The 26,108-nt window shown below is 40.3% G+C and overlaps 1 protein-coding gene across 3 annotated transcripts in view; it reads left to right on the top strand.

Annotated features, from left to right (window-relative positions):
- Nucleotides 1-26,108, top strand: part of plxna4 (plexin A4) — a 250,952-nt gene that overhangs the window by 124,956 nt on the left and 99,888 nt on the right. For all 3 annotated transcript variants that reach the window (XM_032505050.1, XM_032505049.1, XM_032505051.1), the window contains exons 4-5: nucleotides 11,441-11,569; nucleotides 22,702-22,802. In XM_032505050.1, coding sequence (XP_032360941.1) covers nucleotides 11,441-11,569; nucleotides 22,702-22,802 — 230 coding nt within the window. The remainder of the gene's footprint in view (nucleotides 1-11,440; nucleotides 11,570-22,701; nucleotides 22,803-26,108) is intronic.

Raw genomic sequence — 26,108 nt, 5'->3', positions numbered from 1 at the left:
CACACACACACACACACACACACACAGTTCACCTACTGGCCACAGCCGAGGTGCCCTTAAGCAAGGCACCAAAAACCTTACTGCTTGGGGCGCAGTGCTGCAGAAACCCAACATTGTGACATGTTTTAACATTTGTTGCATGTGCATGTGTGTAAATCAAGAAAAAACAACAGAATGAAAACATGAATTTACCCAAGGAGACAAATAGTGCGTTATTATTATTTAGAGCCCTTCCACATAGATTACATCATCAAGTGACAGGCCCTTTTCCCATATTATCTGGAAACATTGGTACCATCAATAACTATACAGTTTACCAAAAGGGAGAAATGAAAAAAGCCGAAGAGGAATAGAGTCTGCAACAAACATACCAAGAAAGAGAGGATGACATTTTGAAAAGAACAGAAGTTTCAAATGTAAATCAGAGAAACTGAGTGAGTTGTTAGAAGTCAAGTGGTCATAATTGTTCTTAAGAATGAACTGGCCATAAAGATGCAGGTATTTTAGTTAACCTCATGACTTACAGATTGAGACAGAATGAGAAAGAAAGAGGGGGGAAAGAGCAAAAGCAATAGCAGAGGAGGAAAATTAGTAACAAAAGCTGAGCTGTGAGCCCCCTGCCTGGTCACCGTGCTCTAAGGCAGCTCACCACTGAAGGGAATGATAGCAGGGAGACCCGTCACTCGCCTTTTGAAGCCATTGGGGAAAATGAGGAAGGAGAGGAGAGCAGGGGGAGAAATAAGTTAGGAAGCCTCCAGACAATTGTCCCCTTTCACATCAAACACGATCATCCCTCACAATGACATTCTTGTCCTTCTCTTTGCCTCTCTTCTTTCTTTTTCTGTCTACTTCTCAGCAGGGGGATACGGTTAGATTAGTAGGCCACATGGACCTGCAGGCTAACAGGTACCACACTTTTAATGCAACAACCGTCAGTCACTGAGCAAGGGGTTCCCCTGCGGCTCTATGCTATATTAGAGCCCAGATGTGAGGTGCTGGAGACTGTAGTACCAATAGCAACAAACATCAGTGCCTGTATGTTTTCCTCAGTACCTGTAATTATGCAACGCTCCTCTTCCTCCTTAGTTACTTTGTTTTGCTGCTGCATTGGCACAGTCCAGGCCAGGTTTTCTAGAATTCTCTTTTAACCTCCTGTTCCTTAACAACCTAACAAAAAAAATATCTGCAGAGGATTAACCTTTTTGAAACCAAACCCAACAGGAGGGCCATTGTAGATGTCTAATTTCTTCCCAAGTGAGATGCTGCCAATACAAATCTTTATATATACTTCCCTGCTAACAATGACATTTCCCTGATTTGCACCCACAAAGCACCTTCTTTCACAGTGCAGGCATCAGGGGAATTGCATTAATTAAAATCCTGCTGTGTAGCAGATATGCCTAATCGCAAACATAAAACAGAGAATAGTAATTTAAAGCACAGAATGAGTTCCCTTCCACTCTGTGGTTTTTTTTTGCCCACTCGTCTTTCTATATAGAGGAGTCAAGCTAGAAGGAAGAAAGGATGAGGGAAAGAAGGGGGGATTTTTAAAGGGTCTTTAATGAACTGAATGAATATTTTACTTCCATAAAGGAAAGCAGTAAAATATTGAGTTCATGTTGTACCTTTAAATAACTGCAAGATCTCCATTATAGCTTGTCATAAAGCATAAAACACTCTACCAAAAGACATTGTAGGTGTTGAAGTACCATGACATTAGTCATTCATGTGTCACCTGCAGTACTTGTTTTAGAAATCACATATGTTTAGTGCCTTCCTCTCTGGCCAGTCCTCGTCTCAGACAGAATAAAAACTTGTGTCTGTATTTTATTGTATGTATTAACTCCTGGTGATGAATAGCAGATCATATGTGATTCTCTGCTCCAGCAATGCTACACGAGCAGCCTGGCATCCTATGTTAGTTTGCTACATCCTTGTTAATACCCTGAGATTAATGTCAAATTATCCACACTTTCCCCCACTAGTCTCGCACCAGTCCATCTCGCCTAGAGCTATATATTAAGGCATTGAATGTGGAAGTGGATAGTTTGTCCTGGCATTGATTGACACTGAGAGATGGATCCAGTCCGTCTCCTCCCCCTTATTTCTCTCCAGTCTGCCATATGTTTCAGTGAGCTGGACAGATTTGGGCAATCAGACAGCCACCATTGTATTGCTGTCGGTATGAATAGAATGCGTGGAGAGACACATTGCCATTATGTAGTGACGATACGTTGTTTCTTTTCTTCATGTCTCTTTCACAGTGAATGTTCTCAGTTGTCTCTGTATGTCTGTCTGGCTGTCTCTCTCTCTCTCATGGCTCTTATTGCATGTCTTGCCTTGTCTGGTTGAATACCTAACACTCTGCTGTGGTTGGACAAAGAGGATCGAAACTTGAGCAAAGTGTGGCAGGTTGGCTTACATTGGTATTTGGCATGTGGCTATGCTGTTGGCACCCTGAAATGTTTCTGATTTCTGAAATCTTGAACTGGGTAGAAACCCAAGGGCTTACAGCAACCCAGAGACCCCAGGAGACCTCTGTGTGCACAATGTGCGTGGACTCTTGGACTTGGAATTAAAGTTAAATCACTGAAAGATACCGTTTTGTAAAAAATTGCCAAACTTCAATTAACACTGTAAATAGGTAAAGTTTTGATACTGTATGTTTCATTAACATTTAATGTCAAGTGACATTACAACTGTTTTAACAGGAAATATTATAATCTGAACAATTTTACTTACTTAAAATGTCATTGCCGAGATCAAAGAATGTGACCTGGTTTGAGTCCCATAGGGAAAAGCAACAGCAGCCGGTTCAACCCAAATATGTACCCACTTGAATAAATATATAGACAAAAGTGAATGCACTTGCTTTGTAAAACCAGTTCCATGTACAGCTACAGTAGGGAAGGTAAGTGTGTTAAACTAAGAAGTAGTTGTACAGCTCTGATGATTAATGACATTTACCTGTTTTCAAAGGTAAATTTGTGTAACTTAACACAATTCCATAACTTGCATTGGTGAATGATTACCAATATACTACAATAACCTATTTATTATGTTAAAGAATCTTGTATTGTATGTACATTTTGAAACAATACTTCATCATCATTTTATAATGTGGATATCTAGGAGAAAAGAAGGTTCATGTCTCTTTTTGGCTGCAGAAATGCTGGCACTGACACCGGGTTTGCCCATGCACGTTTCAGGGATTTGATGGAGTTCCACGCTCAAATGCTGTGGTAATTTAGGTTTCCCAGCATGCAGTGTGACTTTGGATGACATTCTTCTCCAGCCCACTCACCTCACTGTGGTTGCACAGCCCATGTCAGACCACAGTGATACCACAGTCAGCAGCTTATTCTGGCTTCCACCAGCAGCATGTTGGTCATGGTGTGTGTTCCAGCCATGTTGTGTTAGTGTGGGTGCCATGCTTAACAGACTGCAACTCTGTGTGACTAGCTTTCCTTTTGCTACCCCAAAACCCATGCCATAACAGGCAAGGACACAATTCTTCAATCCCTCTTAAAGTCCTCACTCAGAAACACACACACAGTTCCTCCCCTTCAGTTATTGTATGTTTTCAGAAGCACACTTTCAATTTGCTGTTTCTGCAATGTTGTCTTGTCAAGATGTGGTAGTTTTGACTAAAAATTTCCTGCACTTAGCCACAACCACTATCTGCAATAACACTACTACAGCAGTATTTTTTTTTTAATCTCTCGTGAGGATTGACTAGACTACTCATAAAATGGTAAAAATCAATATCAGCACTTGAGTCAAGTCATTTCTACATATTGGCACACCAGTTCTCTGAGCTTATCTAAAATGAATAGAATAGGTCATATGTGTAACTACAGGTGCAAAAAAATATTTCACCAGAACAATGTTCCAGAGGGGCAACAACATTGACCTAGGTGTTTGTTGGATTCAAATAATGACAAAGTAAGCAATCAGTGACTTGCAATATCTTTGCAATATCTTGATAACAGAATTTAAATAGATTAGAAGTTCTTTCTTAGATCTGTATGTTTGATATATTATATTTTGTATGCTTGATATACAAACTTTGCATATTTTCCAGCATACATGCTATTCATTTTATTGTACAACATAAGATAAATAATTTGACCACGTCTTACAGTAATTTCGTTCTGTTGAACAGCAAATGTATAGTAAGACAGACTCTTCCAGTACACCTTTCAGTCAGAGGAAGAGTGGTAATTTCCATGTACTTCTGTGGTGCACAGTGCCAATACTAGGAAACAGAGAGAGGGTACTCCTGTGGTTTTTTCACACCGGAATGGCTTCCCTGTCTGTATCACACCTTCTGCTAGCTGTTAGCCACATGGAGAGAAGGAGATAGTCACTTTGGGCACATTATTTTTCATTGACAAATTTGAAGCAGAAATACCATTTGCACATGGGGTTGCATTTGTCTTTCTCTGAGCTGTAACACTGAAACAGTTTTTTTTAAATGTATCTAATAAAGAGAAGGTTAAGTCTTGTGAGTGTTTCTGATATACAGTATCAGCTGCCCTCACAATATGTTCTAATTTAATGGTAGATCCCTAAAAAATAAAGGATAGCCACTGATCTCAAAGGTCTGAATAGCTTGGAAAACACTCAAGATCACAGAGAAAGATACTTGAGGTGCATCTATACTGCATTTTTATTGTAGAAGCCACTGTCTTTACGTCTGTCTTCAGTGATGGTGTTAGTGTAGTTATCTCTCAGAGCCACTAGGGGGATACAGTTTATGGCCATGGTGGTCGCTTGATGGAGGACAAGTATTTTCTCTGTATGATCTGTGATTTAACATGGATTTCTCCCACAGATACACACATACATACAGATCCAAAAACACTCAGAGCTATCAAAGAATTTGTTTACTACACATATTTTGCAGAGCTGAGGAAGTGTACTCTCTGAGTTAAAAGAATCAGAAGCTCTCTCGACACCCTCCCCAGAGTATCTTGACATTACCATATGAGTAGCTCCAGCCAGACTGTGTGTGTGTGTGTGTGTGTGTGTGTGTGTGTGTGTGTGTGTTTTGGTTGTGTGTGTGTGTGTTTGTTTGGGATGCATTTATGTGTGGGGCCGATGCATCTCTCACCTTCCCACTACTCGGAGACAAAATTAAGTCTGTCTGACAGTGAATATCTATTGTGTAGTGCTAATGTGATAGCAGAGATTAGCATTCTAATCCATTTAGTATAGAGCAGCTAATCCACTTTATTACCGTTGAAAAGGAATCAGATAATATTGGCTAACACCACCGTAGCTGTCTTAATGATTTTAAGATGATGAACAGTGACTTAACTAAGATATATTGATAATTATTGTCGTTGAAATTGAAAGGATTAGTCATATCAATAAAAAAATTACATCATTAGCTTTGGCTTTGTTTGGGCTCAGTTTACGTTGAGTAGGCTTTTTGTTTGCGTGATGTTGTATCACACTCATGCCTCTGCAATCGGTTTATTTTCAGTTTATTTCAGTAAACGCCAAGCCACACACCAGATGTCAGAAAACTCCTTCCCCCAGACTGATAAGGACGCTTGTGTGCAAATCTGGCAAGCACTATCTGATATGTGCCGGGCCTTGGCTGCAGGACTAGTGATACTAATGACTCTTTTCAAGACAAGCCCGGCCCTGTGGATTCAATTCTTCCTCAATTTCTGTTGTGATAGGTAATAGAAAAAGAATGGTGAATAAGCACTTAACTGCAAACTTAGCAATTTAGCATCCATCCTCGTCAGCTACAGCCTTCCCAAAAAATGAAAACACACTAACACTAGCCTTACTAAACGTCAGGTCTTTGGCAGGAAAATCATTTTTAATCAATGATTTATTACTAAGCACAATCTAGATTTTTGTTTTTAACTGAAACCTGTTTAGACCTAAATAACAGCGCTGCTGTTCTCATCGAGTCAGCTCCCCCTAACTTCAGTTTTATGATGAGAATAGAGTGAATAAGAAGGAGGTGGAGTCCCATTTGTTTAATGACTCATTCCACTGTCCGCAAATATGTTATGGAAATTTTGTTTCTTTTGAATATGTTGCTCTTCAATTAAGACCTTCCCTCAAGCGATGTTTCTAAATATCTACAGGCCACCTAAATATTGTGCAACCTTCTTGATGACTTCACTGAACTGCTGTCTATTATCTGCATTAACTTTGATTGTGTAATCATTGCGGGTGATTTTACATTCATGTTACAGCCCCCAGGACAGGGGGACAAAAGCTGTGTTGTGTTTTTGAGAACTATGGACTGACTCAGCATGTGACGGAGCCCACCCACAATAGGGGCACACTCTGGACTTGATTGTCTCCAAAGGTCTGAACATTTCCAAGGTTGTGGTGCCTGACGTTGCCTCTCAGATCATTCCTGTGTTTTCTTTAACGGCACTATCTCTGTGCCCAAAAGTGTCCAAACAGATAATCAGAAAACGGTAATCACTGAAAACACCAGTGACACATTTATACAGCTTTCTCCTCCACACCAGCCCTCTCGGGCTATCAGTCATGAGCTTGTAGATAATTTCAACTGTAAAATTACAAATGTTATTGATCCATTGCTCCCACTAAGGTCAAAGTTTATCTGGTAAGAAAAGATCTCCATGGAAATGTCCTACTGGTGAGAACAGAAAAAAGAGAGTGTAGGAAAGCTGAACGAAGGTGGCGAAAAACAATCTCCTGGTCCATTATAACTCCTATAAAGAGAGACTTCGCATTTATAATTTGGAACTGGAATGCAAGAAGGTCCTTTTTCTCTGATATTATCTCTGAAACAATAATAATTCCCGTGCTTTGTTTGCTACTGTTGATAGGTTAACAAACCCTCCATACCAGTAGCATCTGAACTTTTATCTACCAGCCTGCAATGACTTTGCCTCCTTCTTCAAAGACAAATTCAAAAGATTAGACAAACAGTCAGTGCCTCCATATCTCCAGGATATGTGTTGCCACAGTGTTCAAGCAAAATAGTTCCAATATGACAGAATTTCACACGATCAACCATACAAACGGGACATTATTCAACATCTGAAAACCTCGACCTGTTGCCTTGATGTCTACCAACGGGACTTTTCAAAAATGTTTCCAATTGTTTGACTTCTGATCTTCTACAGATTGTGAAACATCTCTTCTTCAGGTTATCTTTCCACAGGCCCGAAACTGCAGTAATCAAGCCATCTTAAAAAAACAACCTAGACAAGTCACTAATGAAGCACTATAGGCCAATATCAAACCTTCCGTTTTAGTAAAATCATTGAAAAAGTAGTCTTTCAACAACCAACCATTTCTTGTCACTAAGCAACAGTTTTGATACCTTTCAGTCGGGTTTCCGACCACACCACAGCACTGAAACGGCTCTTGTCAAAGTCTTTAAGGACATCCCCTTAACACAGATAATGGCAAAATTTCAATCTTAGTATTACTTGATCTCAGTGCTGCATTTGACACGGTCGACCATGACATACTACTAGACCGATTGAAAACTGCGTTGGCCTTTCTGGCTCAGTACTAAACGGTTTGAATCCTACCTAAAGAATAGGGATTACTTTGTGTCTATAGGTGAATTATGCATCTGAGCGTACAAATATGACTTGCGGAGTTCCGCAAGGCTCCTTTCTGGGGCCTCTTCTGTTTAACATCTACATGCTTCCACTGCTCAATTATGGAGAAAAAATAAGTTACCATAGTTATGCGGACGACACACAAATTTACATAACCTTATCGCCAGGGGACTATAGTCCAATACAAAAACTGACTAAGTGCATCGAACAATTAACGGCTGGATGTGCCAGAACTTTCTGATTAAATGAAGGAAAAACTGAGGTGTTTTTTTGGAGCAGAGAGACGATTAAAAGTCTGCGCTCAGCTTCAACAACAATGTTAAAAACACAGACAAAGCCAGAAATCTTGGTGTAGTCATGGACTCAGACCTGAACTTTAACACCCACATTAAGACATTACACAAGTCAGCCTACTATCACCTTAAGATATATCAAGGGTTTAAAGGACTTATGTGTCAACAGGATTTGGAAAAACTTGTCCATGCCTTTATCTTCAGTAGACTTGACTACTGTAACGGGTCTTTACAGGTCTCCCTAAAAAATCAATCAGACAGCTGCAGCTGATCAGAACGCTGCTGCTCGAGTCCACTAAGACCAAGAGACTGGATCACATCACTCCAGTTCTGAAGTCTTTACACTGGCTTCCGGTGTCCAAAGAATTGATTTCAAAGTACTCTTGCTAGTTTATAAATCACTTAACGGTTTAGGTCCAAAATATATTGCTGATCTGCTACTACACTATGACCCCCCCAGACCTCTCAGTCATCTGGGACAGGTCTACTTCTGTCCCCAGAGTCGAACTAAACAGGGTGAAGCAGCTTTCAGTTTCTATGCTCCTCATATCTGGAATAAACTCCCAAACCTGTAGATCCTCTGCTACTCTCAGTTCTTTTAAATCAAGGCTGAGACCTTTCTATTTGTGCTGCCTTTCTTTATGACTAATCATTTCTTTAATTTCTTATGCTGCACTGAATTTTATTCTTGTGTTTTATGTTTCTCTTGTTTTTAACTGTCTATCATGTGTTTATACCGGTTTTTAATGCTTGTGTTTTTAACTGTTTTTACTTGTGTTTTATCTGTTTAACGCGATTTGTGTAAGCACTTTGATGCTTGCATGGCTTGTTGCTGAAATGTGCTATACAAATAAAGCTGCCTTGCCTTGCCTTGCCTTATTTCTCAGAACTTCGTTGCTGTTGGTGAATATTTTAGAGTATTGGAATATTTTGAATATTTCTTTGAAGTGCAGAGTTTGATATCAGGCGAGATGAAGTCTGCAGTAACAGTTGTTTGAAAATGTACTAGCCCAGGATAACCCTTCTGTGATGAAAGAAAATACAGGGTAAAACTGCTTTTAAATACTTAATAACCAACTACTGTACAAATAATTCCGCCGATCTTTGATTTCAATCAGTCGTTTCCCTTACGTGTTCCCCTCCTGTCCCAGTGTGCCTGTGTTGCATGCTTTCGGACATGCTGTGCACTCCCTGGTGGCTCATTTGTTTTGTTGGTGGTCAGATTGAGGGATAATATACAGGAGCTTCCCCTTAAAACCCCTCTGCTCCCTGGTGACTGTGGATCTGTCCCAACACAATAAAACTCTAGATCCAGCCTTTGCCATAGACTGTCTGCCCTTTAAATCTGCTCTGCAATTGGCTCCACACTTCTCTCATATACAGTGAGGGTAAACTGATACACGCACATCTTTGCACACATTCACATGCACACACATGCTGTGTAGGGCGCATACGCATAGCGCCGCAAATTAACACCCGATCAAGGAGATTAGATAACCCCACCTGCTGAATCTGGCCCTAGCTTGCACGATACTTTCTTTCTTACTACCTCCCTCTTTTCTTTCTCTCTCTCCTATTCACCTTCTGTTCTTTTCTTCACAACTGACCCAAGTGCATACAATAGTTTCCAGTGAAAGTGTGTGAGGCTTTGATGCACAAAAGAACTCAAGGTCCTTAGAGATCAAGATCACTACACAAGTCAAGCAGGAGGCAGAGCGAGAGACGAAGAATGACTGAGAAACAAAGGAGAGAGAGAGTAGGGTGAAATCAGGGTGAAAGATAGTGCCTGTTTAAAGAAATGTCATGTTGTGAAACTGGATATGAGTAGAAGCAGCAGGAGTAGGGCAGGACGTAAACTGCACCCTGTGTACTAAACTTTTCTTCTTTACCATACAATAGTTGATTGTCTAAGCAAATACAAAGAAAGGTTCCACTGAACTATAGTAGAGCAGTTGTTGGTTGTAGATTGTTTTCTGTTACTGTAAAGTGTAGAATAAAGTCAGGGGCTTAAGCATGAAAATGTGCATATTGTGTTTCTTAAAAGCTAACATTCATTCTATATGCTATTTGATAATGATGAGAGATTCTGAGTGAGAATTGTTGTTGTGCTTCATGAACCATGGTTCACACATGTTACACACTTGATTTAGTTTTCTTAACAATACATGACTGTTTTGACTGGTGGTCCCTGACACAGACCAGTTCTGTTTTTAGCGGGTACAGCACCACTTTGGCACATTTAACTAAATAGTTCACTTTATATACTTGGAACAGTTGGGACTTCTTGACCTTTTGAAGAGCGGAATTAATAAATAAATAATTAATCATGAAGTGACTCACCTGTCTGCTCAACCATCTGCTTCCTGTCCATTTATCTCCTGTTTGTGCCTGTTACCCATGAACCCTTAAGAGCTAAAGAGCACAAAGAAGTCAACACAACTTTAACAAGACTTGCTTCACACCTGTCTACAAGCCCACACAGGTGTGTGTGTGTGTGTGTGTGTGTGTGTGTGTGTGTGTGTGTGTGTGGTGTGTGTGATCAGTGTGTGAGAGTGTGTGAGAGTGTGTATTCTACTGGGTGCTGAAAATTGCTTAGGTAGGTAAGTGTCAACTCTATGTGTTACTGGGAAAGTACAGCCAGAGGACCAGATTTAGAAAGGATAATTTGGAACACACCCTGCGTTTGTGTGACGATGTAAGCAGATGTTCGGGCTCAACCAAGAACACTTCCATCACACCACCATGTGTGCATGGGGCCAATTCCATGCACTTTATGCTGAGTAAACACACCTAGGGGCCCACAAACCACACCTCTTGCCCAGATGCCTAATTAGTGTAATCACTTTTGAATAGCTGGAACTGCAATAGAGAAAGATGAGCTTCTCGGATACAGTACAGAAAGCCATGATGCAGGGGAAAAATCCTAAGGCTGTATGCAGTAGATGGGGCAATTATGCCAATACCAATGTTCAGAAGTACCTTTTTAATTATACCTTGGTCCCTAATTGCACTCTTTGTTGTCCTAGATGTCACATTTCATCCATTGCCAAGTCCCTCCTTGTGGAAGGCAACTCTTTTTCCCTTTGCTTTTGTTTTACCTCAGCTATTCTTTATTTCAATGTTATATTTTTGCCCTGTCATCTACTCTCTTTCCAAAATCAATTTATAAAATAACTGTGGGTTTGCTCTACCATTGGCACTAATTCAGTGAATGTAACAGTTGTTGGATAACATACGTCATATCCGTTTTTCTTTTTTTTGTGTCGGGCGCCTGGGTAGCTCACCTTGTAGAGTGTACGCCCATATGTAGAGGTGTACCCCTCAACGCTTTGGCCTCGGGTTTGACTCCGAATTGCTGCCTTTTGCTGCATGTCGTTCCCCTTCCCTTTCTCTCCCCCTTGATGTCTTCCGCTGTCCTATACACAGACAGGCCTAAAATGCCCCCAAAATATATATTTATATATATTGTTAATATTACAATACCTGTCAAGCAATGAGAGCCCTGCAGTGAAATATGATCCATATATTAAACAAATTAATTCTTAATGTGCTTTTGTGTCTTTCCAGATTCGGGTCGATGGCTCCTCTCGTGCTCTGCAGTATGAGACTGTACAGGCGGTGGAGAATGGACCCATCCTCCGAGACATGGCCTTCTCTTCCTCTCACCACTACCTCTATGTCATGTCTGAGACCCAGGTCAGACACACACACGCACACACACATCCAACGTCCCCCCTGCTGAGTCAATATCATAACCACTTATCATTTTCTTATGTCAAAGGGACAATAACCTTTGGTGTAGCGTAGATTCTATTATAGCCTGGCTGGAGGAGAGAAAGGGATTACATAGACTGTTGGAGGCCATGAACAAGTCTTTTTATAGAAACAGACTGTGTGAGTAGAGTTGGAGTGAATAAATGTGTTGAATTATAGGGAGAGAGGAGAGTGGTCACAGTCCGTGTGTGTGTGTGTGTGTGTGTGTGTGTGTGTGTGTGTGCGCGTAAGTGCTTGCACATACAGATTGACACATACACACTATTTCTCTTAGTACCTTTGATGAAATGGAATGTGGAGCAAAATAGCAGCACTTTGTGTAATGGACACAGACACAGTGAGACTGTGAAGACCTCTATCAGAGGCAAAACCAAGCTAAAATAACACCATGGAAAGTCCATAACACACATGCTTTGCTCACGTAAATGCACACACAGCCATGACTTACTTATTCTGTTGGTTTTTCACTTTCTCTTTATATTACACACAAAAAGACACGCAACTAAGAGCATGTACTTATTACTTTATATTTCAACATAAAAAGACACAAATTGTTATCTATAGTAAGTAGTTGTTTTAAGTAAAAATAAAATAGAGGACAAAAAAATATTTACTGCATATGATATGTGACTTTAGAAATAATATAGCGAAAGCTCTGAGTTCAGATAATATGCATATCATTACCCCTCTCCCTCCTCTTTATTTCCTGCTACCCATCATCACAGGTCGCTATAGTTTTGTTCGTGGCGATAGCCCAGTTGCCCCTGTATATTGTCTGCACTTTTAGCAGATTATAGACTTCTCTTGCACCATGAAAGTGTCAATATTTGCTTTTGTGTAGTGCAATTTATTTGTGTGCATGTGTGTAAATGTGAGCACATTTCAAGAGCCCAGATCATCCAGATAACACTTTAAATATCAGACAGACAGTGAGTAGAAGATGCCCTTTCAAATGCAGCTCTCATTGCCTCTCCTGAGGTCTAACCCCACAGAGGAGGAAGAGAGGGAGGGAGAGACACAATTTAGCAGAATAAGGACATTTATCATGCTGTTTTGTCATGGAATCCAATTACATCCATTTCCTCTTTTGTGCAATTCTGTTAACCAGCAATGTGAGAATTTAGTTTTTCTTCTCTCTTTTGGATTGTAGTGCATGTAATTGGGCTTACAGAAGATATCACAGAATAACAAATGAACGATTAGGAATATTTAATTTTCACTTCTTCCCATTATGTTGGTTTCCTTTTGTCTTGCCATTATCGCCCAACATCTTGGTACAAATTTAGCATTCATAAGTTGCATGCCAATTAGCTTATATTAAAGAATTAAAACTATCAAGTGGGTTTTGTTGGCCGATGTGGCTTTTGACGTAATTAGTCTATTAGCCTAGTTCGAGAGCTGACCTCCACTAACTGTTTAGGAGGATCATCTGGGAATTATCATACACACAGATATAGAAACCAGTTAATGAACACAACACATACACACAAACATATACTCCACTGCTGAAGGGTGTGTACCACAAAATAATAAAGGCAACTCAAGGAAGCCAGTCAATCCCTTTTATAATGTTGATGTTTGTTTTTTAACAACAGCTGTTAAAAAAAACATTGCTGCTACAATAATTTTTTATGATTTTGAAGTAATTACCAATATTTGCTAACTAATCATTTTCATAATTAATTTGACTGATGATGTTTTTCCAATTTCATTGCAATACCTTTCTGTTTTCTCTAGTCAGTAGAGTTTATCAGTTACCCCTTAAATGTGATTTTTCATGCAGATTTAGGCGGCTGAAAACCCCTTTTACAGTACTGCTTTATACCAGCAGCAATGTCCTGACGTACTGCAACACTGTTTCCAAGTCTCTGCAATCACTAAGGGGTTAAAACTAAAATGAATCCAAATTGTTTCTGAAATGTACAGAACACGTTTCAATAATATGTTGGCATAACAGATTTGTTCTCCAAGCTTTCTCTACAGCAAGTTGCTACTTGAAAGTTCCCCTGTACGAACAATTGTTCACAGTCATGCTTTTGCCTCAAGTTAAGTTTTATTAAATGTCACAGAACATGTGTTACAAATCCAAAGAGAGACAGATACTTACATGATCCATTTTTCACGTCTGTTGTGGCTAAAATAAATGCACATTATGCACTTCTTATTAACAAACACATCATCAACATATCAAATGTGCCCAACATACCAGGCACCAATTTGCTATCCATCCTGATACCGATAACTGAAAACAATAAGACAGATAAATGTCATCTTGGATTTCTTGTGTTGGCTTCTTGTTCACCTCTCACGGACAGCCAAGTTCAAAGGTCACGTTGTGGTCACCTGTACATGCAAGAGTTGTGCGGTGGTTTAGAATAACCGCTTGTACACAAACAAATGCACATTCCAGATTCCCAGTGGTGACAAACTGCTATTAAAGCAGCCTGAGCTGGTCGATAGTAGAAGGCCACCTGCTGTTTCTGGGGCCTGAGACCCCGACACTCAGAGAGAGAGAGAGAGAGAGAGAGAGAGAGAGAGAGAGAGAGAGAGAGAGAGAGAGAGAGAGAGAGAGAGATAGAGATAGATGGAACAGGGGGGAAATACAGAAATAGGAAACACGTGATAGAAAGAGAGAAGAGGAGTGGGCCCCACAACAGGAGGCTGAGAACAGTTAGCCGATACAGTTCCTTCCCTGCTGCTCTCAGCCTTGAAACCCTTCCCTTCAGATTGGTGACCTCTTTACAGACCTCCTCTGGATCCTGGCTGGTGTGAGAGTCCAGTACAGGACGGTGAGGGTCAGACTGATATTGGTGGAGAGAAGGTGTGGTGAGGGACAGAGAAAGGAGATTAAGTATGGATAAGTACAGTATGTCTGTCAGAATATTGCAGATTGCAAATGCAAACCTTGTCCTAACTGCAAACCATGTCCTCACTATCACAAAGTGAGTTAAAGAAAAATAAAAGGATTTCTTTGGCAATGTAATGATTCCCTGGCTAAGTTAAAGCTAAAGCAGTTTTCACTTTCCATCACTTTTTCCCAAAATAATGAAATGGAAACCCATTTACTTGTCGTCTAGATCTGCACAATATGAGGTTCATAATGTGATATGCAATAACATTGTTGAAAGTCTTGAAATAAATACTTTATAGTGTACTTTACCTGCTATCTGCTGCTGTCAGTATTCTGCAAAAATACCACCAATTGCTTGTTGAAATTAAGTCTTTTTTTAGTAAATAAATTGAATTAAACATAAAATGCACTACTAAACAAATTTTAAAGTTCAGTGAACTGATGTTCTCTTTCAACTTACTCAAAAAATCTCTTATGTCACAGTCTTTCACAATGTGTTATTGCGCAAGTTAATATTGCGATAACCATACAAAATAATATATATTGTGCAGCCAAATAAGGACTGAAAGATACATCAATTTAGTACAGTATAGTATATATGTGCTATGATAATGAATTATAAATAAATCACACTGTGGCAGGACCACTGGAACACCTTGACAGAGAAGTATAAACCCAGCTTCAGGCAGGGGCATCATGCCAAGAGTCACACTGCACTCTACTTGTCTGTGTCACATTATACACTCATTAGAGAAGAAAGCTACATAAACGCACATACCCATGCAGGATCCTGTACTGCATAAAACGCTCTCCACATCCAAGTCATTGTATTTTTCTCATCCATCATTTAATTTCTATTTCATCTCTTTTTTTCTTTCCACCATCCTGTGACTGTGTCCCCTTTGTTAGATGTTTTTCTTTCAGGATTATAGATTTTTGCTCCTCCAACCTCTATTCATTTCTAAGGGGATTTGTAAAGCGAATGAGGATTCAGCCTTTTGTTATCCTTGTTCCTCTTTCTTCATCTCCTCTCTCTCCATCTTTATTCCATTTCTAACCCTCTCTCCCTACCCTTTGTTGTTTTTAACCCATGCTATCCCCCCAATCCTCAATTTTTTGCCATTTCTTAGCAGAGTAATCTGTCATCCCTACTCTCTCATTGATCCAGTGATTGGCTGTGCACTAATTGGATCTCCCTCTCTCGCTCCCTCTCTTTTTCGCTCCCTCTCTGTCTCTCTGTCTCCTTGTACCTCCCTCACATATGCACACAAGTCATCTTATTAGTGAGTTGAATTGATGTTCTGGTTCTGTTAGGGTAAATGTTTGAGTGACAGGGACAAGTCAATCCTACTGTTAATGTGAGCTGCTGCTGCTGTTCTTCACTACTATGTTATTATCCTGTTAACACTGCTTCATCTGTCACCCACAATGAGGACATCTGGGTAGAATGAATAAGGTTGTGTTGGTGGAGGTTGGGAGATGTAAATTAAAAGTACAAATCACATACAGTACCTCCAAAGTGTTCATTTTTTATTGGAGCTATAAACTTATTGTAAAGGGGAAAAAACCTCCCCTGAAGAATGAACAGTTATTGAAGTCAACAGTGGAAATGGGAAGTTAGCAAAAAGGTTATTGTGCGAGGTGGAGAATGTGAGCAGCTTATACTGTTTTAGTGTACTATTGCGTAACCAAATTTAAGATGCCACAACAAGGTATACTATTTCATCTTATAGCCTACTAAGTCTTTTGGGGAAAAGTAGACAAAAATATCGAACATTTTAGCAGATACATTATCTAGTTAAATGAAGCCTTTAAGTTTACCAGGAATACATTTTACTCTGAAATGCACACAACCATAGGTAAGCCTCACTAACTGTATAGTGCATGTTCACATCTACACTTTTTTCCACAACAGTCAAATGGAACATAAGCAACTTCTGTTTGGACCCGATCATGAGAAAGTTTGAATGAATATGATTTTTATAACAGTACAGTGGCAGACGGTGGTGTGACTTGACATGGATTTCAGGGCATTTGGGAGCAGTTTAAGCTGTTTTTTATGCGTCATTCAATCTATCCTCGCATGTTCCCAAAACCATACCGCCACCCTCCAGCAACCTAGTAAACACATCCTGCCAGCAACTGTTCTGTCAATCAGCGGGTAGATTTTATAAAGCATGTTCCTACATAGTTTTTATGCTTAAGTAATATCTTTTCATTAATACCAAGGTTTTTACATTCTGCATATAAACTGTTGTTCAAAAGTGCTGCGACGTCCTGGTGCTAAATTATTTATATTCAGCATTGCAAATGCAGATCTGTAAGTGTGAATTATTGAAAATGTGTGCTATAGTGGGGTGAGATTGTTCAAAGTCAAATGCTTTTTTTCTTTTTTTAACCCCCCGAGGGAAATCCGACAAGCTAATTTGTGAAAGTATCGCGTCTTTGCATCTCATGAATGATGTTCAATACCAGCATCCTTTAATTTCTATCAGCGGGAAAGTTTTTACCACATCCCTTACATTGTGGCTTCCTCACCCCTCTAGTGTGTGGCTGTGAGTTATGAAGGTGTTAAGATGTGCTTATTATGTTGTGTCCCAGTTTAGCTGCAGGCTGCTGTGGTCTAACAAGGCAAGTGAACAGAGCTGATGTGTTTCAGTCATTGCTTCCTGACACACTTCTGAAAAATGTCACAAAGTGGGACAGACAAGGTTGGAGAGAACTGTTGGCTCAATCAAAGTCCCTTTTGAGGTTTTACCTTCGTCTTCTCTCTCCTCTCCTGCTGTTTCTCACTATATTTCTGAGTTGTGTGTTCTTCTCTCTTCCCCGTTACTGATAGTTTTGAATCTATAAGCCCCATTATACATTATGACAGAGGGACCCTTTATAAAATGTGTCATTCCCGGTGCAATCTGACTGTATAATACAGACTTTTGATCAGGCTATGTCTGTACAAAATTGGCTTGTGTGTATTTGTTGCTACACGTCTAGCACCTTCCAATGGGAGAAATGGCATTACAGACTAAATGCAAATCCTGTTTTTGCATTAAAGGGTCAGACCTAACACCACTTTACTTTGACAACCATTATGTCTTCAGCTTGGTTCTAGCACTGAGCACCGACAGCGTAATGTAATGGGACAACACAAGCATGATTAGGGCAAGTTTTGCTGTATGAACTTTTTGTTGCTGTGCTTACCGTGCTTCAGGTTTTTGTTGCTTATTTGATATGGTAGACATAGAAAGATGACAGATGGTAAAAATACAGCAGAGAATGCCTCATGCAGGAAATTCTAATCTGTAAAGTAGTATTAGTAAACTGCCTCAGAGCTTGTTTAACTGCCTTTTTTGTGTATGGCGGGCCTTACCCTCTTTGGAATGGAAAGATAAGTGAAAATGCTTGATTGTATCCGAGTCGTTTGTCATGCGCTGACAATCCTGACAGCGCAATGGATGGCTTTCTCATTTGACCTCAGAGAAGCTCAAATGAAAACAATATTGCATTGCAGCCACTGGCCCGCTCCGTTAACTGAGCTTATGATATAATACCGTTGGTTGGTGGTTGACGGATTGAGTGGCACGTCAGCTGTGACGAGGTAGTGGGTCGTTGATGTGTCCCTCGCTTCATTTGACTCCCACGTCAATCTGTCCTCCATCCAGCTGGAGAGGAGAGAGGTGGGACATAAGAGGATAAAAGAGAGACAGAGGCACCAGTACATAAATGAAGGAATAAACGGCAGATTAATAGATGTTCAGTTAGATTGAGAAGAGAATAAAATACATTAACACTGATATTGGCCTGGAAAAGAGGGACTGTATAGTCTGTATATTATCAGAGCATCTACACATGGTGGCTGGCCGATGGAAAATGGAGGTCAGGAATTAGTATTTCTATACATTGTCATGTATAGGAATAATGATTTTACTTAATCACAATTTGCTTACAGTTATCTGCATTACTCAATGATATTTAATTGGAGAAACTGCCGTAAGCAGCAATTTATCTTTCTTTGCTAACTTACAATGTGACCAAATAACATTGCATTACATACATTAAACCAATTTTTTATTTTTTATTTTATTGATTTCTGCTTCTGGGCCAAATGTAATGATGCACCGCCAGCATTGTGCTGAACTAATGAACAAACTCACACCAGGGAAGGAGAAAAAGATGACTCTAGACTGAGCAAAGAAGATAAAAGATAAGAGAGGTTTAGTAGCGCCCTACAGGCTGTTCGGCTGGACTGGGCTATCACTTTAATTCTCCTCTCTGTTCATTTGGAGTTGTGGAGTTTGGCTCTAGGTGGAATCCCTGTTTAATTGTGGAAGGGGCAGGAAATTAGTAGGTTGAAGAGAGGAATAAAGATGAGGCAGAAGACTTGGTTAATAATAAAAGTCCCTGCAGATTTATGAATTGATCAATTTTCCACTGCAGGTTGACTTGAATGCGCCTGGCATTATCCAGGAAAAACAAAGTCAAGCTTTCTCATCTCCTCAGTGTAATGATGAAGATCTTGAAGTGGAAACTTAAAGTGAAGACTCTTCCTCCTATCTCTCTTTGACACATATTTAACATATACAGTAGACACACACGTATACACTTAATACATGCATGTATGTATATGTGTATATATATATATATATATATATATATATATATATATATATATATATATATATATATATAGATATAGATAATTGTATGCCATTGTGCCACCACAGTAAATTATCAAACACGTCTTCATCTCGCTCCCCACACATTAAGGCATCAAGTACTTCTGTGATCTTGGCCCTTTTTAAAGTATGATTATATTCAGCAGCTTCCTTCTCACCCAATTGTGAAAGGAGGGAGAGTGCGGGGTGTAATGGCTGTCATTTACTCACCTGAAACAGGAGGAAATTATAAATGCCATGCATCCCATCCTTTGTATTTATCCCTGCTGATATGATAGCTCAGCCATAGTGAGAGACAGTGAGCCGTAATAGTTGCCTCTCTGGCAAAGACCATGAAGAAGATTGCATGAAATGAATGTGATGTCGAGATGAGAGAGACAAGGGTGGCAATGGGTCGCTTAGCCACCAAATCCCTCAATTTTTTTTTTTATAAAAGAGGGGACAAAAGGTTGTGTGTGTGTGGTGTGTGTGTGTTGTGTGTGTGTGTTGTGTGTGTGTGTGTGTGTGTGTTGTGTGTGTGTGTGTGTTGTGTGTGGTGTGTGTGTGTGTGTCGAGCGAGTTGTCAGATAGAGAACAGAGGCTTTGGAGAGATGATGAATGTATGATCTTACACACCTCAGAGCGTCTGAGTGTCAGAGAAAGACAGACAGAGGGAGAATGAATGATATCAGGATCCACACTCTGGAACAGAGGATTCACATTGGCATCCAGCGCTTCTGCTGGGCTCTGAATGTGGTGTGTGTTTGTCTTTGTGTGGATGTGTGTGTTTTGTCTGTTGAGAAATCCATTTCCCCAGTTGCAGGAATCTGAGGCATTGATAGGCATCAGGAGGTCTCTTCCATTCTACAAAATCGAAATCCATGTGTTTTTGTATGTATGTGTGTACATGTGGGTGGTATCGGCATCTCTGCCACAGATGAAGTGTTAAATTATAAAGCGTTCAGATATGGTGGCATTGTTTGCTGCAGTTCTGTTTGGGTGCTTAGCTTTCATGGCAGATCACGAGGTGTCTAACCACTCGATGCGGTGACATGGCTACGTAGATTACATAAACGTGCACACACACGTACACAGGGAGATTGTGGTTTCATACACTCTCATGATAAGGCTTTGACAGCTGCAATCCCTGCATTGGCTAACACAATGGCCTCTTTCATCAGTGACTACCAGGTTATTTAGCTAGCAGTGGTTGAGAAAAGGAGCAGGCTTGGTGGAGAGTAACAGGAAGGGAGGGAATCTATCATGTACAACGAGGATCAGTGTTGAGTTTGATGCACACACTTGCACTACTATCTCTCTGATTCCATCTCAAACTCATTCCCTTTATCTATCTAATGCAAATACGCCTCTACACAGTGGGCAAAACATACCACCACATGTTTAACTGAGTATTCTATTTATAGTACTTGTAAAGATACACAGAAGAGACATAAATGTAGAGAGCAAGAGAGAGAATGAGTATTTCCATTGTGTCAGCGTCTGCCTTTACTGATAGTATGTTAAGGGTTCACATGCATCTGTGTGCGCACATGTTGAAATTTGGCTTTCCCCATGAGTGTGTGCTGGATTGTGCCATTGACTTGATGTGTTTTTATTTGAGAGAGAGAGAGAGAGAGAGAGAGAGAGAGGTTGTCAGGCAGAGATGTGCTGTGTGATAGTCTGTACGTCCAACAGAGAGAACCGCTGTGTTTCCCAGGCTTCGCTGTAGATTCCGCTACGCATATGTGTTTCTGATCTCCTGTTACATTCAGTCATGCCCCATATTTGGACGTTTTAATTATGTTCTTTTCATACCCTTAAATATGGAATTTAGTCAGTAAAATGTGCTGCAAAGACGTGTATAATTGCATCACTTCTTTCCGGAGGTTTGAAGAGAGACCAGTATCCAAAATAATTTTATCCTCAGCTTCCTCTGGAGGTGGTGCACTGAAGCTGTGAGGTGATGTGAAAGATTTCCAGATTACATCAGTACCCATCATCACTTCCATAGTGTCTTTAAGCACAGCAGTATATTCAAATCTTTCACAAGTGTAGTACTATATCACTACTTCTTACTACTACAAAATTAATATTTGCAGGGCTACTTTTTTCCAATTCCATGAGAAGCAATGGTCAAATGGGATAAATAGATGTGTTATATGAGCTTGTAAGTTTGTCCTTCTTTTGGATTTCTAGTAAAAAGAACTATGGCCAGTGGCTGTTTAACTGTATAGAACACATGCATTATTTGTACACAGAAATAGTAAATCCATCTGGTGTCTTCCTGTTTAATTTTTATATCAAAATCCTAGTTCAAACATCATTTTTAAGCATTTGTTCTTAATACCTAAGAATGTGGCAGAGAAAGATAAACTATTTGTTTACCTTCATCTAAAACTTGTATTTCAAGACTGAACTTCCAGTTAATGTGCAGATACGAGGGCACACAGCACAACACACACAAACACCCCACACACCACACACAGTCCCCCAACATCACACACACACACACACACACACACACACACACACACACACACACACAGCTTTACCCTCATAATAACCTGATATCGGTCCCACACAGATGATGTTGTCTCTCTTTCCCGGCTGTCATCACTAAGCGGCATGAGTGACAGCAGCCATCCACCAATGACGGCTCATTAATCAAAAGTGCCAGCAACACCTATTATTGCACCATGCTGTTACCATGGTGACACGAGTAGGGGGCAGCTGAGATCTACCTCAGCTTTGCCTCTTGAGCTCGGTCACTCAAGGCCCATGCCAATCAGTGCCAGTCAATGCCAGTTTGAATTGCCAGGGCTATATATCATAATAGGTGGACTTCTCTGCCAAGGGACCAAGTTTCCAATATGGAGCCAATGGGTAAAGATGGAAGCTGTCAAGAATTTTCATGAAAGTTAGTGCTTATACAGAATACTTCATATTCTCACATAACATATTACTTTTGTTTTTTAGTGTTTGCCGTCAATGTGTATTTGGCTCTGGGTAGTTAGATTTTGTGTTACTATTCTTACAAAATAGAGGGAAATTAGGAATCTGCCATCACAGCTCCAATGTGGTCAAATAGAGACTTGTTTTGAGTCAAGGGCGCAGCTGTCACTGTTCACCTCTCCAGCTACACATACTCTGACCACAGAATCTGATTGCAACAAGTTCATGCCTCTTACGTAGAAGTTGTCTGAAGTACTCTCATTTCTAGTAGATTACGTGCAGCACTTGTGTGGAAGCGCAAAAATGGACCATTATCTAACCATTCATATTTCCTTTACACTTATTTTCATTCCTGAAGCAAAGATGCAGAGCTATTCTTATCACATTCACATTGCTCCCATAACATAACTAAACACTGCAGCTCTTGTAGATTTCTTAAAACGTTACATTTTGCTTCGGTTTCACTTTCTCTGTCTGTTTTCTGGTAAAGTTTCCTTTTTTATATTTTTGCTTATCTTCACTTAATTCAACCAACACAAAAATGCAAACATTGAATGGCTCTCCAGCATATTTAATCCTTGTTGTATGTTTCTTTGCAGCTGACAAGGGTGCCAGTGGAGGCCTGTGGTCAGTACTCAACCTGCAGTGAATGCCTCGGATCGGGAGATCCCCACTGTGGCTGGTGTGTCCTGCACAACATGTGAGTATTTCTGGAGCTGTTATAGATGTGCACACACACCTATCCAAACTCAAGTACATCTGTGTTTTACTTGTTCTCTTTCATTCTTCATGCATAAAAACACTATTTTCACCCATTCATTTACCGAGCCTCAATCAGTCTGAGGGGTGCAGTGTTTAGATTGGTAGCCTCCCCTACCTTCATGACGCTTGGGCCCATGCCCAGCACTCCATTCTTTGCAGCCCTTGAGTATTCAGGGACTCCTCTAGCCAACCCAGGCCAAGTCTCCAATTGCTTTCCTGGGGCTCGGCCTTGTGCCAGCGGCCCCCTTAGATCCATTACCAAACCTACCCACTGGCATTGTTTACCAGCCCTGAAACCAGAGCCTGGTGAGAGCACAGACACTGGCAGTCACTACCAGGGCTCTGATTGGCACCACTCCAAACTTTAGGAGTTGATACAAGGAAAGTCAGAGCTTCAGTTACTGTAACTAAACTGGAAACTGTTGAATGTGATCTACATTTTCTTTTCCTTTTTTTTGCTTTACCTTTAAGCTCATCTGTATAGTATGCCTGCCATTCTCTCTTTCACATGCACCCAAATTCCCACACACACCACCCAGCTACTGTCAAACCCTTGTCCCTCAAGATTGGAGCGGCAGATAATGCTTGCTGGGGGCAGGACGATTTCCCACTCCACTGTAAATTGAAAATTGGTTTCTTGTGTTGGTGCTTGCCTTTGGGGAGTGTGTGTGTGTGTGTGTGTGTGTGTGTGTGTGTGTGTGTGTGTGTGTTTGTGTGTGGGGTGTGTGTGTGTGGTGTGTGTGTGTGTGTGTGTGTGGTGTGTGTGTGGGTGTGTGTGGAGGTGTGTGTGTAGTGTGTGTGTGAGGTGTGTGTGGGGTGTGTGGTGAGTGTGTGTGTGAGGTGTGTGTGTGAGTGTGTGCGTTGAGCGGTGAGTGAGTGAGTGAGTGAGTGAGTGAGTGAGTGCATTTATCACCTTAATCTCTGCTGGGACTGAGAAGACATGGCAAAGGCAGAGAGTGTAAAAGGAACATTGAAAATCATACATGAAGGAAGATGAACAGGGGAGGAAAAGAGACATAGATTGATAAAATAAGAAATTAAGGATGAGATGACAAATGAAGAGCGGGAGAGAATAGACTAATGAAATCTGAGAAAGATAGCAGAATTGTTATCGCGAATACTGTAAACTTCTAAGAGAGAAGAGCTATGAAAGAGGGGTGATATGTGATAAATTGACAGAGATCTGAAAAAGGTCTTAGTGTGTAAGTTTGTGTGCAGCAGAGTGAAGGAAGGAGAAATGGAGGATGAATGAGTTTGAGGTCTCCAGGGTAGAAAGTGCATTAGCAGACAGAGGACACACTTTAATGGGTTATGGGTCGCAAAGCCACAAACACATGCATGAATGCGTAATGTATCAGTCCAGATTTTATCACAATTTCTGCTATTGATCTCCATAGGGTGTATTCTAGCAAATCCTTAAACTTAACCAGTGAGCAGCCACCGTGCAATTCTGTACCACTTAAAATGTGCTTGCAATTTAAACTGTGTATGTGTGTGCACAAACCCATTAACACCCTGGACATCCTCCCAGTCAGAGCAAATGGCTGGCCACAGATTGGCCTGTCACACTTAGCCTGATAGAATCAGCTCACCTCAGCTTACCCCTCTCTTCACTCACATACACACAAGGGCAGGCATACACACGCACACACCTTTTTTGCCAGAGAATTAGTGTCAAGTCGCCAAGTGACAAAATGAGAATCAGGTCCAGATAGAGAGAGAGGGGAAATAACCAAAATGCCACTTTAGTCGATCTCTCTAAAGTTTTTTAAAGTGTCTAGGATTTTGACCATCATAAGGACAGAAAGGGAGACTAAAGGAGTGTTTTTTTTGTACGTAAAGTTGTGAGTGTGTGTGCACCCCACCCATACCTCCTTTCAATTAAACACATAGTTTTGCCTCTCTTTCACTCTTCTTGCACACAGACACATAAACACACATAAAGTGCACAACCCAGTGTGAATGATCGAACACAGGTTTACCTTTTCCTAAAGTCCCTTCTCCTTGTCATCGCTCTCCAACCCCCAGCTTGTGAATTCTTAACAAAGTGCCACCTTGACCAATGGGCAGGCAGGACTCTATGCTCCAAATTCACAATAGACTCAACAATCACTCTCTTACCACACACATTCTTGTTTCACATTTGCAAAAAAGATGTTCTACAGATTACGATAAAGCAGTGGTGATTTAGCAATACCCAGTAACCTTATGTTGTTAAGCCTAATGTTTCAAATGCAGAACACTTTTGGAGCAAAATAATCAATTTATATATAAGCTTACTTTTCTTCTTCTTTTTCACAAATGGTATTAAATATTGATTTACAGACAAAATTCAATGGGACAGACTGTGGAAAATCTTAGCTAAGGCTAAAAGACAGTGGATAGTAGGCTACTTAATGAATGCTATACTGGATGTGTACCGATTGTGCAAGTCATACACATGCACATACGGGCATGTACATACTGCACATACAGTCACTTATACAGTATTCTGCATAAACATGTCATGTAATGTTTTCCTTACATATCAGTTTTGTTGGGTCTCTTTAAGATCATTATAACATACTTAGCTGTCTTAAGACCTATAAAAACACACACTAAAATAAAAGGGCTTCTAAATGTATGCCTTGATGGTCCCCAAGTAGTCTATATTCACGACCTTCCACTTCCAGGAGTGCTCCATTCCTGCCGGAAATTTAACCGTATGTCTTTTTTGGCCAGATGTCCGCTGCCTTTCTCTTTCTTTGTGTTGGATTGGAGGACTATGGTTAACTGCAGAGATGGCAAAAGTACTCACTTTCCGTACTTAAGTAGAAGTACAGATACTTGTGTTAAAAAATACTCCGGTAAATGTGGAAGTACTGATTAAACTTCTTTACTCAAGTAAAAGTAACAAAGTACAGGCTTGGAAATGTACTTAAAGTATAAAAGTAAAAGTAGCCTTGCGAAAGCTACCTGGAGCACACAAATGTTACTAGAGAGACGCTGAGGAACTTTAGTGGACATGGAGGACATGTCTTTATATGGCAATGGCTACATTTTAAATGGCTGTCTGCCAATAGGCCTAAAACATAACATATATGATTATTATGACAGAGACTGGGACTCCAGGTTAATAAGATTCCGACTTATGAGCAAGATATGAATTCAGTTGTGATTCTGTGAGAATTCACAGATCCAGTTTCTATGTTTAATTTTTCCCCCTAACATAAAAATGAATCTACATTTATGTGTGTGCTCAAAT

This window comes from Etheostoma spectabile, chromosome 23 (assembly GCF_008692095.1).
Source record: "Etheostoma spectabile isolate EspeVRDwgs_2016 chromosome 23, UIUC_Espe_1.0, whole genome shotgun sequence".
Lineage (NCBI taxonomy): Eukaryota > Metazoa > Chordata > Actinopteri > Perciformes > Percidae > Etheostoma > Etheostoma spectabile.
The sequence above is the reverse complement of the archived record's forward strand: the minus strand, read 5'-3'. Positions and strand labels throughout refer to the sequence as shown.